General features: G+C 39.2%; 1 protein-coding gene across 1 annotated transcript in view; it reads right to left on the reverse strand.

The window, feature by feature from the left end:
- Nucleotides 1–15,029, reverse strand: part of cacna1ab (calcium channel, voltage-dependent, P/Q type, alpha 1A subunit, b) — a 133,368-nt gene that overhangs the window by 33,955 nt on the left and 84,384 nt on the right. Inside the window, exons 27-34 of the mRNA XM_046047684.1 lie at nt 12,557–12,568; nt 9,898–9,997; nt 8,863–9,023; nt 8,267–8,404; nt 7,491–7,692; nt 7,183–7,347; nt 5,724–5,834; nt 5,295–5,378 (exon numbers count right to left, since the gene is read on the reverse strand). Of these exons, the coding sequence (XP_045903640.1) occupies nt 5,295–5,378; nt 5,724–5,834; nt 7,183–7,347; nt 7,491–7,692; nt 8,267–8,404; nt 8,863–9,023; nt 9,898–9,997; nt 12,557–12,568 (973 nt within the window). The remainder of the gene's footprint in view (nt 1–5,294; nt 5,379–5,723; nt 5,835–7,182; nt 7,348–7,490; nt 7,693–8,266; nt 8,405–8,862; nt 9,024–9,897; nt 9,998–12,556; nt 12,569–15,029) is intronic.

Raw genomic sequence — 15,029 nt, forward strand, 5'->3', positions numbered from 1 at the left:
AACACAGTCAGATTCACCAAACACATGACACTTTCAGAACCTCCCTCTACCAAACACAAAAAACAAAAAAACAACAGCGGAAGAACGAGAGGACAAAGAGAGAGGGGGGAAATTAAACCCAACAAAACATAACCAACTGCAAACATAACGGCTCTTAGTAGATTCAAGTATAAACGAGAGAAAGACAGAGAAAGGGTCATAAGACAAAAGAAGGAAAAAGAGAGGAAATAAGGAAACTCATAAGTCAAATAGTCTAAAGGTCATCATCCAATCTGGTACAGCAGAATGCTTTTTTTTAAGAGAACCAAATGCACTGATCTCTGGGGGGGCAAGCAGGCCACACAAGATGGAGCACAGTGCACTGTGCCTGTCAACCACACACACACACACACGGTCAGTCACACACGGACACAATCACACACACTTTCTCTGTGGCCTGAAGAGCATGGCTTGGGTTGTCTGTGACACCTCTTTAAAAAAAGCTTTTTTTTTTTCAAAATCAGCCCACATCCGGCATCTCATCTCCAGAGAACAGCACCCATTTTGTATCTGAGTTGGATAAACTTGGAGCGTTTTCACACTTGGGTTGAAATTGGGAGATTATTTTCCTGTCTGGACAGTTTGGTATCTTTGGTAAAGTGTTGCTATGGTCTTCAGCCCAGAAAGCTGGTCTCAGGTCCACCACAAAACAGTGTCTGGGGTTTGCTTTGAGCATGCTCTGGTGCTCTCTGAGCCAACACCAATTGTTATTACGTACACAAAAGGAAACTTTGTGGTGAAATTTGGAGCAAAGGAAATATTACTGTCAACTGTCAAAAACATACTAATATGTTTATGACACATTGAGTATTTTTATGGGCCTTGTTTGAAGGTGCAGTTGGATCATGACCTACCCCACACCCAGGCAAGACTGCTTTCCGAAGTTTTTGCACTAAAGTACCAGTTGAAGATGAATAATGATGAGGATGCCTCTGACAAAATCTATCCATGCTTTAGAGTAACTCTTGTGTGTGAAAACAATCCTGTAGTAATTACTCCATCTGCTAGACAAGAAGAAAACAAACTTGGGTACAGACTCAAGCATGTAGACCAAGTGTGAAAAGGCCCATAAACACACCATGGTCTCGACATGGATTAAGCCCAATGAATTTGCTGATTTTTATTGGTGGTTTTTACAGTGTCACAGAAAGAATAATGTAATGCACAACAGCCAAACTCCCTGATGAGGCATTGGCATTTTGTGGTTGACAGGCATGGCAGGAAGAGGAGCATGAAGAGGGAGAGGAAGAAGAAGGGACAAACGAGCAGCCTCAGTGCAGGCATGGTTTGGCATGGCAGCATACTCTTTGAGGGAAGAACCGGCCTACATGCAGACCAGTAAGGACCAGTGCGGCCGAGCACATTGTGAACTTTCACGCATTCCCTTCTATTGTTGCACTAAGAAGAGATTTTAGTTTTTCAATTTGCATCAGATTGTGTTGAACCAAGTGCTGGTAAAAGCTAGCTGCTAATGTTAACGCTAATGGTTTGTTGTAATGTTATAATAACACAAATATGCATACCCTCATACTGATGCAAAGAATATAAGTTATTAACGTATTGCACTTTAATTACATGTGATCTTTGAGGTGGTCAGCACTACCCCACACGGATGCTTTGAGTAAAATAAAATAGGTATAGTATCAAACAATCAACTACATGTTGAAAACGATCCCAGTCTACCTATTTTGGTGCACAAAACCTTTGCCAGGAGCAAAATATTGAAGTTGTGTTTGCCAATATTGTGAATAACGGCAGCCCATGTTCTATATCACTAATTTGGCTGGAAACATTTTTGAAACTTTGAAGACTTTTGAATTGAATGAATAAAGTACTGCAAACAGGAAACTTTTTTGCACTGCCATCAATCAAAAGCAAGAGTAAATTAAATATTAAACTTTAACATGTGCAAAACTTCTTACGTGTTCTAGGGAATTGCATATACATACATATATGTACCTGTATTGCTATGTAAAAATTTATTATGTTAATAATAAACCGTTCCATGTCATCAAGTACAAAGGGTTTAAAGGGTCATCATCCAGGAAGCGCATGCACTGCGGTTTAGGGTTAAGACTGGTCAAAGGGGAGCAGGTGACTGGGGGTAAGGAATGAGTCGGGGGTACGCATGACCAATGAGGATGCAGCAGAAAGCTTTGAGAGATAAATTACAAACCAACCAGATTCTACATGTGCGAAGATGTAGAAAGATGAATGGGGAGGGAGTTTTTTTTTTGGGTAAGTTGTAGTACATTGTGAGTGGGTGAGAGACATTTGTGTGAGTTTGTGTGTGTGTGTGTGGGGGGGTGTTGGTCGTGTTTTTTATTGGGCAGAGGCATGGGGCGAAACGCACACCACCACCATCATTATCATCATCATCATCATCATCATCATCACAGCACCACCACCACATGGCATGGCGCAGCACGGATGGAAAACACGATGAAAGGATTTCATAGTGCATTTTGATTGGATGGATTTTATCAGAGGAGGAGGGAGTGGGAGGGGCGTAGGACGCCAACAAAGTAGAGAGGTTTAAAGAAAGCATGTAAAGAGATAGAAGAGGAAGACGGAATCATTATGGGTGTCATTAAAAAGGCAGTGAAACACAAGTTCAAGTCAACAACAACAGTTAGTGAGTGATTTGAGATTCAATATGTTCAGCCCCTCTTTCATGTCAGCCCTATTAGAAAACCATGTAGTACTTTCTTATTCTGTTAGCTTTAGCATTGGACAGCAAGAAACTTGTTCTGGCGTTCAGTTCTCCCTACAAAATTAGTAGTTATTTTAAGTAAAGTCATTAACTTCAAAGTTTTTAAGCATTTGCAATGTTTGTGCAATTGTCACTCCCCTTCCACTGACATGTATTTACATTGTCATTTTGATTATATGTTTTCTTTCTGTATTGTTTTATGCTCAGATTTTGATACGCTGTATTTGTAAAATTTGTTGTGTTGTGTGACCTGCATTTGCTGCATGACAGTGACTTTGCTCTGTATGCCATTTTGAGTTAATTCTTGCACTGGGCAAAAGTGTGCCGAGCCTTCTTTTCTCCTTATTTGATTTGCTGGCTGTCTTGCATTTGCCAGTCAGTAGAGAAAAAGACTGGTCTTATTAAGTAGATGTTGGCTCAGTTTTGGGGAAATGTTGTCTCTAGAGCTGTTACAAGACAAAGCCAGTGTAGTTATTCTGAACTAGCAGCTGTTTTTTGGCTTTGTCCACATGGTAACTATTCAACCAAGCAACCTATCAATATCAGCATGCGATTATTAGCCACCACTAACACTGGTTTTTAGCTAGGGTAAAGATCAGATGTGCTTAACTGGCAGGTTAGAAGCTGCAAACTGACACAGAATCAATCTAATGTCTGAAATGGTCAGTTCATTGTTGACAACAGCTATAATGTCAATCAATGTCTGTTCAGACAGCTGAGATGTAAATTTAGCACCAACATGGCCAAAGGGTATCTTTAATCATCTGAAAACACAGTTGTTTTGCAGTAATTAGCACCCTTACTGCTAATCTAGTCAGTGTGAATTAAAGGAAGACTTCGGTTCAAATTAGAGAGGTTTAGTAAGTTCATAACCGAACCCCAGATGTTAAAACCAAAATCGCTTTGGTGTAAGGTGTAAAACAAACAAAGAGGGGCTGAAGTTACTACAAATATCAAGTCTTATATCTATTATATCATATTAAGCTCATATGTATAGAATAAAACAGATACATACTAATAGACATACTGTACAAACAACAAAATCACAGGTAACAGTGATATAAACACAAGTTAAGGCACAATCAATGATTGGTACAGATTACCATTTAACCCCAAACATCAGACTTCACAAGTCTGTTCCCCGGTTGTACTTAACTACATGGGTTGTAATTTGAATGCTGGCAATGTGGACTAATTATTTGACATTTGGGGTTGAAGGAATACTGCACACCAATCCGAGACTCTGTAATTCAGTTGTGTGGCAGGTTTCACTCCAAAAATAGAAATTTGAAGAATTTGAAATGAAACTATAGTCACAAAATGATCAAATATTTAACAAATATGTAAATTCTGCATGAATTTTTGAATGAAACCTTCCATAAAATAATGTAAACACCGCATATAGACACACACAGACCATTGGATACTTGCAAGGTACAATTAGTTAATGTCTGTTATCTCTTTAGAATCATAAATGTATTTGCCTGTATGACAGACAGCTAGATTTATTATTGCAAGAAAACAAAAGTCTAAAACAGATGTTTTGATCGTTAAAGGAATAGTTTAAGGAAATATCCTCATCCACTTTCTTGCCAAGAAATAGATTAGAAGATTGATACCCTTTTTATGTCTGTATGGTAAATATGACATTATCACATTAGCTGGTTAGCAAAGCTTTGCTAAAGAATAAAATGAGGTTAAACAAAACAAAAAAAAATATGACTACCAGCACATCTAAAGCTCACTAATTATTATAAATACATATTTTATTATATAGTACATATTGTACGTTTACATGGCCAGGGGTAGTGACTTCCTATAGTCTTGTCACTGTGAGCAGAGACTTTAGGAAGCCACTGTGCACGGTAGATGGATTTTGTTACCTTTAGAAAGAGCCAGACTAGCTGTTTCCCTCTGCAAGTTTTCCCTTTCAGCCCCACCTCTGTGTGAATGTGACTAGATGGTGTGATAGGTAACTGACTTAAGGAAAAATCAGTCCAGAACAATTATTTTTATCTTTTTCATCAATTTACCTGGTGGTTTTAAGTGGTAGTATAACAGCTTAATGGAATATGTGATTCTTAAGTGCATTTTTATAATCTTACTGGAACGTTAGCATTGAACAATTTTGCTTGTCAAATAATTGCTGTCTAAATAAGTAAAATACAAATCATGAATTTGTGTTCTGCTTGTTTTTACATTCAGTAAGGTATTTGCTTTGGTATTGTAGCATTTTGAAGGTCGTGAGCCAAAAAGACCTACACATGGTCACTTTATGACTCCCAATAGAAAGGTGGTCATGTTTATAACAACAATTACATTGGTTGCCTCCTCTAAATTAATTTAAAATGTATATTTACTGAGAACAGACAAATGAAACTAAAGTAAAACCTAGATCTTGTTGAAAGACTGGGTTGGACAATGAAAAGAAGGTTGATTTTTCCTTTGAGTCCACCACGTCAGTTTCATGTGTCAAATCATCAACTAGTGTTCAGCTGCAAACAGCTGCTGTCAATTTATCCAAACCCTTCACAGCACTTACCACTAGTTCTGTCACTAATATGTCAGTGATACTTCCAAGGACGGAGACAAAATCAAAAATGTTCCAGGCATCTCTGAAGTAATTCTGTTGGGAAAGACAGAAAAGTGACAGACATCAGCCAAACGAGAAGACAGAGAGCCAGTTGCACTCTCTGGGAACTGAAACCAAGGGGTAGTAATGGACACACTCCTGGCCAATGGTGGTGTTGTTACCGTGGAGACAGGCTGGAAGGAGGCTGATAGCGTGACGGCTGTGCAACACGGTATGCTCTGAGTTTTTCAGGACAGGAAGAACATGCTCTAGATCTGTCTACCAAAATAACTCGCTTTATAAATGAATAATAGGACGAAACACTCAAGCATATACACTGGGCCAACCTAGATAAGCAATATGTGAGAGTGTATATGTGTTTGTGGTTTTCAGCCTTACCAGAGGGCCGAAAGCGATGATCTTGAGGATTGACTCCATGAAGAAGAAGGTGGTAAACACGATGTTGAGGTTCTTCAGGACTTCATTGTAGGTATGTGATGCACCTTCAAACTAGAGACACACAAAAAAAGGATAGAAAAAGGATGAGAACAGTAAAAGTAAATGTAAGAGTGCAGAGTTCTTCCTAAGCAGCATCTTGTTTTCCCAGGACAGACATAATGCTTGGTTTATGAGAAGGACGTGCAGCTCCATCACAGAGAAAGTGTCTCTTTTAGTTTTGTGATCACAGTATCCTCCCAAAACTGAAGACAAAGTAATAAGAAAATGCATCCTTGCCATGTTGACATGTAACATTTGGTAAATCATCACCAGCCAGGCCAAATAAAAGGTTATTCTGTGACAGTGAGAAAACGATATGTCTTGTTTTGAGATACTGACAAAAATGAATATGCAATGATTTCAGCATACTAACCTGTCAACAGTCTTTTCTCTAATGAAAATATTTTATTTTGCTTAATGACAGAGCTTTCTTCCTCGCAGAAAATGACTGATGTTATTAGAGCAAAACAAAGCTTGTCATATTGAGGAAATAGTTACAGTAGTTACATAAGGATAAGAAGAAAACTGTATACTAGTATATATATATATATATATATATATATATATAAAGGCCTTTAAAAATAATTATAGTGTCTTTGTATAATGAAAACGTTGTATTTAGTTGACTCCTTATTTGCCAATTTTGAATCCGGACATTAGCATTTGATCTAAAGCTGCATTACTGTAATTTACTGAACTGATACGTCTAATGTGTTAGCCAACACTAATCTATTTACACACTCGTCAGTCAGAGCAACATCAGCATTCATAAGTTCAGAGTTGCGTTTCTGATGACTAGATAAATGTGTGTCTAATATTCACTCTCTTTTAGCTCTGTTTTTTTATCCACAAACTCCAAAAGGAAATATCTGGCTCTTTAGATGCTAAATGCTCCACTATGTTCACCAGCTAGCCACTAATTTTGTCTGTCTGTCATTTGGCGCTGGGTAGGTAGGGTACAGTGGGTTTATGTTAACGTTTTTGCTGAAAACAGGGATGACGAAAGTGAACTAAAACAGTAAAGGTGTGAGGCATAAAACCAAAACCATGAGCTGAAAGATGCAAAAAGGCTCTGTAGAGATGAGGGACACTGCAGAGTCATTTCTGTGGGTTCATCACCACAAGCAACACCTTTCACTTTGTGCATACTTTTTTATAGTCATAGTCATTTAATCCATTGTTAATACTAAAATGTTGATTAATGCAGCTTTATAAATGGGTTCAGTTCTTGGAGACCAAACTAGGATGGCACTGATTAAATAGTTTTGAGAGTTTTACATTACAGCAAGTCTCATCAAGAAAACATCACAGTTGGCAGAAGACACTGTTAGAGAGTCCACACTGACAAACAGATTTGTACCTTCATCATAAGGACGATGGTGTTGAGCGCAATCAGAGACATGATGCTGTACTCGAAGGGCGGAGACACCACAAACTGCCACATGCGATACTGGAAGCTTAGTTTATTCTTCGGCATGTGGCGAGTCAGAGGCCTGGCGTTGATGGCAAAATCTATACATGCTCTCTGTTGGAGGAAAGGAAATGAGAGGAGAGGAAAGAAGAGTTACAATAACATTACTTGTGTCTTTTAACTCTTTAAGAAGCTTTAAAAATATATTTTAAACACTAGACATCTGACGATTTAGAGACCTCTGAATCTCTCCTCACCTCATTTTTTTCTAAGCTATAGTCCTCCATCATCTTATCCCCCTGTTCCTGGAAGGTGATGATGATAAGAGCCACAAAGATGTTTACGAAGAAGAAGGGGAAGACAACGAAGTACACCACGTAAAAGATGGACATTTCCATCCTGTAACCTGGGCTAGGGCCCTGATTCTCATAGGTGGAGTCCACTGAGTGCTTTAACACCCTGCGAGAGGAAGAGAAAATTCAAATTAAAAATAAAGTTAGGGTACAGGGAAGTTTATGGTCACACCAATGTAAATATATGCATTAGCATTCATTGTGTTTTTAGATTAACATATCTACTTTTTATTTGACTATCTGTTTGCCAATAATAACTCTTTAAGGTTATGCCATTAAGTGTATAGAATTTTCCCAAATAACATTAACTTGTTACAGAAAATATTATCATTAATATGCAGCCTGTTTGTTTCAGCTTCAGATTTATGGTTTAAATGAATAAATTTGATATTTCTGGATATTTCAACCATAGCCATGATGCACAATATCTTAGAATTTAAGAAATTCGTATTTTATTTTTACATCCTGGACTTTTGGATTAGAGCAGCTGTTTTTTTTTTCAGGATTACTTCTATGCCTCTACTACATGATTAATAAATGTGGAAACCAAAACTCATCCAATTACAATATATAGTTTATCCACATTTATGCAGCCCCAGTAATGTTATGAGTAGGATCTCAAATTGGAGAGTGTATTATGAACAAGTTTAGGTGTGTGTGTCTGTGTGCATCCCACTCACTGCGGCCACCCCTCTCCAGTGGAGACAGTGAAGAGGGTGAGCAGGGCCCAAGCCACGTTGTCGTAGTGGAAATCGTACTTCTTCCACTCCCGCTTCTGAGCTTTAACCTCATCTCTGTCATACACCAAGTACTCGCCCCTGAAGGAACACACACAGGGTTTATAATGATTTGAAGGTTTACTGTTTTTACTGATTGATAAGTAATAGAAAGAACAGAAAGCACCAGGACTACCACACCCTACATCTTTGTTTCTGTTTGACATAATGAGAAGTTAGGGGGGTTACGTCTTATAGAATGACTATTTCCTCACTGAACAACACTATTTATGAACATTCCCAGCAAACTCCTCAAGGTCGTAGCAAAAGCACAACTGATACAACTGTGCCAAGGCAATAAGTGTTATTTAACATAAAATACAAATAGAAAAATACTAAAGGAAGTGAAGGGAGTGAAATCATTTAACAGTACAAAAATTTATTCTTAATAATGTGTAATATATATATATAATACTCTACATTTCTTTTGGCACTTCACGAAAAACATACTGAATGAAATTGTGTTGTGTGTATTGTACACTATGTGTCCCTGAACCAACCTGCAGTCGCGCTCAAACTCTTTGGATTCGTCCGTGCAGTAGAAGAATCTGCCCTTGAAGAGCTGCACGGCCACCACAGCAAAGATGAACATGAAGAGCATGTAGACAATCAAGATGTTCAGCACATTCTTCAGAGAGTTGACCACACAGTCAAACACAGCCTGCAAGATAGAGATGGGAGACAAACATACTTTAACTGTATGTGTAGGCTAATTAACCAGCATGACTACACAGAGAAGGCAACAGTGGGATAATATCTCAAAATACTAAATATGAAGGTCAGTTGTCAGTGCTGCAGTATTCTGACAACATTCATGTAACCCTAACCCTAACATTTTTTTCCCAACTTTTAAGGGCAAGTCCACTCTATGTGAGATGTTGAGTTATGCATTGACCTCTTTTCCCTAGCCTGCCTTGTCTACATCATATCCTAATGCTTTTAAACAACTTCCAGAGAAATGGTGTTGTCTGTGCTGAAGGTTTAAAGAAAAGTACAACCAGGAATTTAGTCTGCAAACTGTAATTGATATTTCTGACGAACAGTTTTGGTAATAATTTTACTGTTCGCCTTTGTTTTCTTTTCCAAAAAAATTTGGCTGGTTGTTTGTTTACAACAGCGCAGATCATCGCCTCTTTTGTCCTGTTTATGTACTTAGTTCAGCAACGTCACCACATTTTGGGATCTCAGCAGTTATTTTGGTGAGTGCAACGTCTTCATAAAGAATAAAGCCGATGACAAAAGCCATGAAAATAAAACATGAAGAAATAGAAAAAGAGCAGATGTCACTGTTCCAATAATGCACGCACATTTTTACACAAAGATGTGCCGCAAGCTGTGTCCCACTCCAGGGGCTGCATCTTTTAAGGAATTCAGTGATATACTGAGGGGTCCAAATTCTTCCAAAAGAAGACTTTACTTCTGATTCAGAGGAGCCTTTGAAATGAGATAGGCCTTGTTTACTTAATCCAGAAAACTGCACTACATGTTTGTAGCCCCAGAGCTGAGAAGCACCAACAGACCTGCTGAGCGCCTACCTTTAACTTGGGGAGTCGTTTAATGGTCTTCAGAGGACGAAGCACCCTCAGCACACGGAGGGACTTTATCGTACTGATGTCTTTGCCCTTGCTGCTCCCCCTAGAGTTCAACCAAAGAACAACAGAGAATTAGAGAGCAGAGTGGAAGAATCAAGCTATGGAACAATCATAAAGGGCCCTTCCTGCACCCTCTGGTATTATCAAGTGTTTTTAAAAAGGGGGTGAGGTGGACTTAGGGGTATGTCCTCAAAGTTGAATTTATCTTAAAGGGGTAATATGTAGTTTCAGCGGCCACTATCGGTGCGGTTTTAAGATTGCAACCAGGTGTGCGCTCGTACGCGTGCTCGCTTGAACTCATGAGCGAGCATACAACAAAACGAAACACAACCGCTTTCTTACAGAGATCCCACAATAAACGCGGAAACACCAGCATGTCGGCTGTGGCTTTTCTCCAGACATGTTCAGGCTCCCTGAATATTCGCGTATATACACAACACGCTGGAAACTCAGGTAAACTCCCGCTGCAATGTTAGAGTAATATATATATATCAGCTTGAGGTTGAACTAATCCATGCTCGTTACATGACTGCAACAGAGAAAACAGGCGTGTGCTTCATTTCTAAGTGAGGTTAGAGCCCACTGACATTAAGGCAATAAACATTTGATTTATTAATAAGTGATTTCATTGGAAAAACTACATATAGCCCCTTTAAACATAACTGCTATAATGGCAATCTAAGTGAAAACAACACATGAGTTGACACTTGCAGTACACTGCATCAGTGTGGACTATCAAAGCTCTTATAGTCTCTTCTTCTGCAGAATAAAGACACTTTTAAGTGCACGTCAAACATGAAACCAGTGGGAGGGAAAGCAATCACTTGCCTGACCCTTTGGTTTCATGGACATCAAGATCCCCATTATCATTTATTATAATCTTGACCATTATACAATAGACATTCACTCATTCCATATAGACAGGCAACTCCCGGCAGAGTGCCCAGCCAAACCTCTTTCTTTCTTTTTCAGTGACGCGCTGTTCGGTTCTTCGGAAGAAATGGGAGATTTTAGATGTGAAAACATGAAGTGTGAACTTTAAGTATTACATGGCTAGGATTATGTCGATATAATCCAGATTTTTGAAACACTAAATGAACAGATTCTGATATGTTTCACATAGCTTCCTTTCACTTGAATCCAAATTTCAGAAGATGTGTTTGTATTTTTCTTCGGTCAGGACTGCAACCTGAATCGAAAGACACAAGTACAGGAAGGCTATGCGAGACTCTGGGGACATGTGATGTTGTTTGCAGAACACAACATCACATGTCATAACACAAACGAACATGTTGCACCACTAGCGTCAAACGAGCCATGAGGGCGACCGGAGGAAACGATTTAGGTTGTGTGTTTTAATGCGCTTGTTTCCCCTCCGAAGCCCATAACTGAACATTCTGTTCATGATTTGTACGCCCATAAACCAGTATCAGTGAGGAAAAATTGGGGTGTCAAGGGAGTAAATAGCCGAGTTGATCTTTACTGTAAGTGGATGGGCCATTTTCAAAACACAAGGCAGGAGGCGCCTGGATGCCTGCCAAGCCTGAGCAGAAGAGAGGTCGTCCATCAAGGCTCGCTCTTTAACTATGAACTCAGCTCCCGTGGCAGAAAACGTAAGACAATTCAATTCAAGGCTGATTGATTGAGTCTGAGCCTTGGAAATTCTACGTGTATGCGTGCGGGGAGTTGTGTGTGTGTGTGTGTGTGCGAGAGTGAGACTCAATCGATAATCAATAGGCCTTCCTCCTTTGAAGTTGAGTAAGACTGAGGTCTCTCTATCAGAGCAGCTTGAGAGTATTAGAGTAAAGCCCAGTAAGGCCATAGGTGTTAGGAATTAAAAACATCCCTATGCACACGCACACACACACACACACACACACACACACACACACACACAAGAACTTGCACGCACACACTAGCATAATGATAAGGCAACGGCTCTTTAAGTCTCACAATGTATGTGTGTATGTATGAGTATGTATAGTACACTGTTTGAGCATTCTGTCATGCCTACTAAACATATGTTTGAACAAACTTTCTGGATTGAATTTCATCTGACTGCTACGTGAAGAGCTGGGATTGCGATGCAAGTAGCATAGTAGCCTAATTTTGGTGAAAATAAGTGAATGTACTGAGCATAAGGATGGACGGTGGCAAAGTTATTTAAAATCTTTTGAATCATATACATTTTAACTGACCCTAACCTGTGTGAAGGATAAAACAAAAACGCTTTTTACAGCCACCTTTAAAGCCTACATGGCATGCCTGTTAAAGAGACTGTGGGTGAAGTATCACAATTTTTCAAAAAAATGTATGTATCATGGACATTTTGACTAGTAAATTAATCATTTGCAAAAGTGGAACCCTAGTACTTCCAAAAAACCTGTGGGCATCAAATCAAAACCTTTAAATCAAACCTATCGACGAAGCTATTATGGTGTTTGGATGGTTTTCTTTGGCATGTGAAGAATAGACAAGTTATGAAATGGCGAGAATGAGTACGAACGATCAGAAGAACAAAGAAAGAAAGAGAGAGAAGCCAATTTGATCCGGTGGTGGAGAGCAGGGGACAGAGCGGAGGAGGACAGAGGAAGAACTTTACCGGGTGGTGCTCCTGTGGAGTTTCAACGAAGGTGGGGACAGCGAGAGTCAGACAGCGACAGAAAGAAAGACAGAAGAAGAGGAGGAGGAAGGGAAGGCAGGAGAAGGGAAAACACATAGAAAGACAGACACACACACAGAGACACACATTGAAAGAGAAAAACCAACAAAGACAGACACAAGACAAAAGAGAGGGGGTTTGGTAGAAACAGGAAAAAATACATCCATATGAGAGACAGACAAGGAAGGAAGGACAGCAAGATGGTCATACCTGCTTTTAAAACTCCTCATCCACTAATCCACTAACATACATGTGTTATACACACTCAGATACACACATCACTCCCTCTCATTCAACCTCCCCCCCACACCCACCTATGGTCTCCTTGACAACTGGATGGGATGTCTACATACACGTCTGCTGAATTTGTTATTAGATAAGTTGAGTTCTACATACTGAATTATCGTGTATATTGCACAATTTCCGTGAGATTTGTTTGGCTTTATAAGACCACAAGGTTGTTAAACAGCATGAATCACAACCACGATACAACACTGGCCACTTGTTTAAATTAAACAGTAAACCTGCACATCCTCTTGACAAATACAATATTCTGACACTTTGATAGTTAAGAAAATCTTCTAATGACACTTTCACAGTGCACAACAAGCTAACAATAAAAAGGTGAAGGATAACTTTATAAATCTGGTGATTTCCTGATTTCATCTGATAGATCAGTTGAAAGACAGGCAGTTAGCCACCCAAAAGCTTAACTATAAAGTTGATAGCTTGGAAATCATTGCCTGATTTGACATTGGTATGTCTTATTCAAAAATTACTGAAAAATGAACTATTCCAAAAGTCTGCATTTTAACTTGATCCATATTGTAAATTGCTTGTTTTACAATAGGTCCATCAGCATTTTCATTTCTATACCATCAGCATAGCTTTGTATAGGTAATATTAACAAAGCTAGCAAATACAGTACATTATTGTGATCAAATGTGCTAATCTGACATGCATGGAATGTTATGGCTAAAACACCATTTGAACATGACATAACACCTAAAACAAACAATAATTCATATAATCTGAAAAGGGCTAGGATAAATTACATAAATCCAACATTTAAGCATGTGTCGTCTTTCAATTAAAGCATCCGACAATAATTCTCAGTTAACTTCTTAAGATGTATAATAAGAGCACTTCTGTGAATCTAGCCCCTGACCAAGACTCTGGATGTGCAAACCTTCCTTCCCTCCTGGCTGTCTTCTGCTGTGCTACCAGCTCTATGAAGAATTACCTTCATGGTTGGAAGAGGAAACTCGATTGCTGCATCCATTTACACAGATTCTTATCTTATCACACCATAATGATCAATTAGGCCAGGCCTACAGCACAAATTGCCCCCATTAGATCTGCAATCATCTAGTGGGATTTTATCAAAGCTCTTTTGCATGCACATCAGCAAAGGGGAAGAAAAGGGCCGGTTCCAGGTTTTCTTGACATGTTAGAGCACATGGCCATACACTCAGGATATCCATCATGAGTACAGACTCAAGAAACCAGGATTTGTGTGTATTCTCCCATACACACACACCATCAATAGAATGACAAGGCATTCTCACAGAGTACTGCGACTGCATGCAGTTCTCAGTAATTTTTCATACAGCATTTATTTGGAGGATGAAGGGTGCCAGAAGCGCAATTGTTGTGTTTATAACCCATAAAAATATGAAGCCATTGCACTCTGACCATGCTAAAACTCCTCTCTGTACAATGGCTCTCTGATGTACCTGCTTTGAAACAATGTCATGCGTCAAAGTGAAATTTCTTGGGTGTGTGTGAAGCCTTTGCCCCTTAAGCAAAACTGTACTATCGCTCAGCCCTGGAGCAGATGGTGGGAATGATGAGGCAAAGGTGGGGAGTTGGTGGAGAGGAAAAAAGGGTGGAGAGAAGAGGCAAAGGTGAGAGGGCCAATGGTGGGAGAGCATCTTAAAAGGTAACGAAAAGGGAGATTAGGGAAGTGAGAGGCCAAGAGAGGGGAGAGGAGAGGACAAGGAGGAGGGATCTTTATTCCAACGGGGAGTCATGCTGTGGAGGGTGCAGCAGTGGAGCGATTTTCAACTTGTTTTGTTGTTTTTTGTGCAGGTATTGCTTGGCTTGTTAGCCAAAGTGATATACATCTTTGATTGAACAATTTCACTTTTTGCTGCGTATTAATGTTCATGATCTGTCCACTATTATTATTTCTGGGAACCTGTGCCTGGTGCTGCTTTGATACTTTCAATCTGTAATTTGACTGAGAAAAATCACTGTCAGGTAAAAAATGTTTTTAATGTTTGTACTGGACAGTAATTTCTACTTGTTTGCAGTTTTATTTGTCCTGATGCTATTGGTAGCTCTGATATTGTATGTACAGTAAAAGTGACTTGAAGTGTTTAACCAAAGTATTATATCACTTTAAATTCAT

Source organism: Micropterus dolomieu, linkage group LG04, assembly GCF_021292245.1.
Source record: "Micropterus dolomieu isolate WLL.071019.BEF.003 ecotype Adirondacks linkage group LG04, ASM2129224v1, whole genome shotgun sequence".
Classification (NCBI taxonomy): Eukaryota; Metazoa; Chordata; class Actinopteri; order Centrarchiformes; family Centrarchidae; genus Micropterus; species Micropterus dolomieu.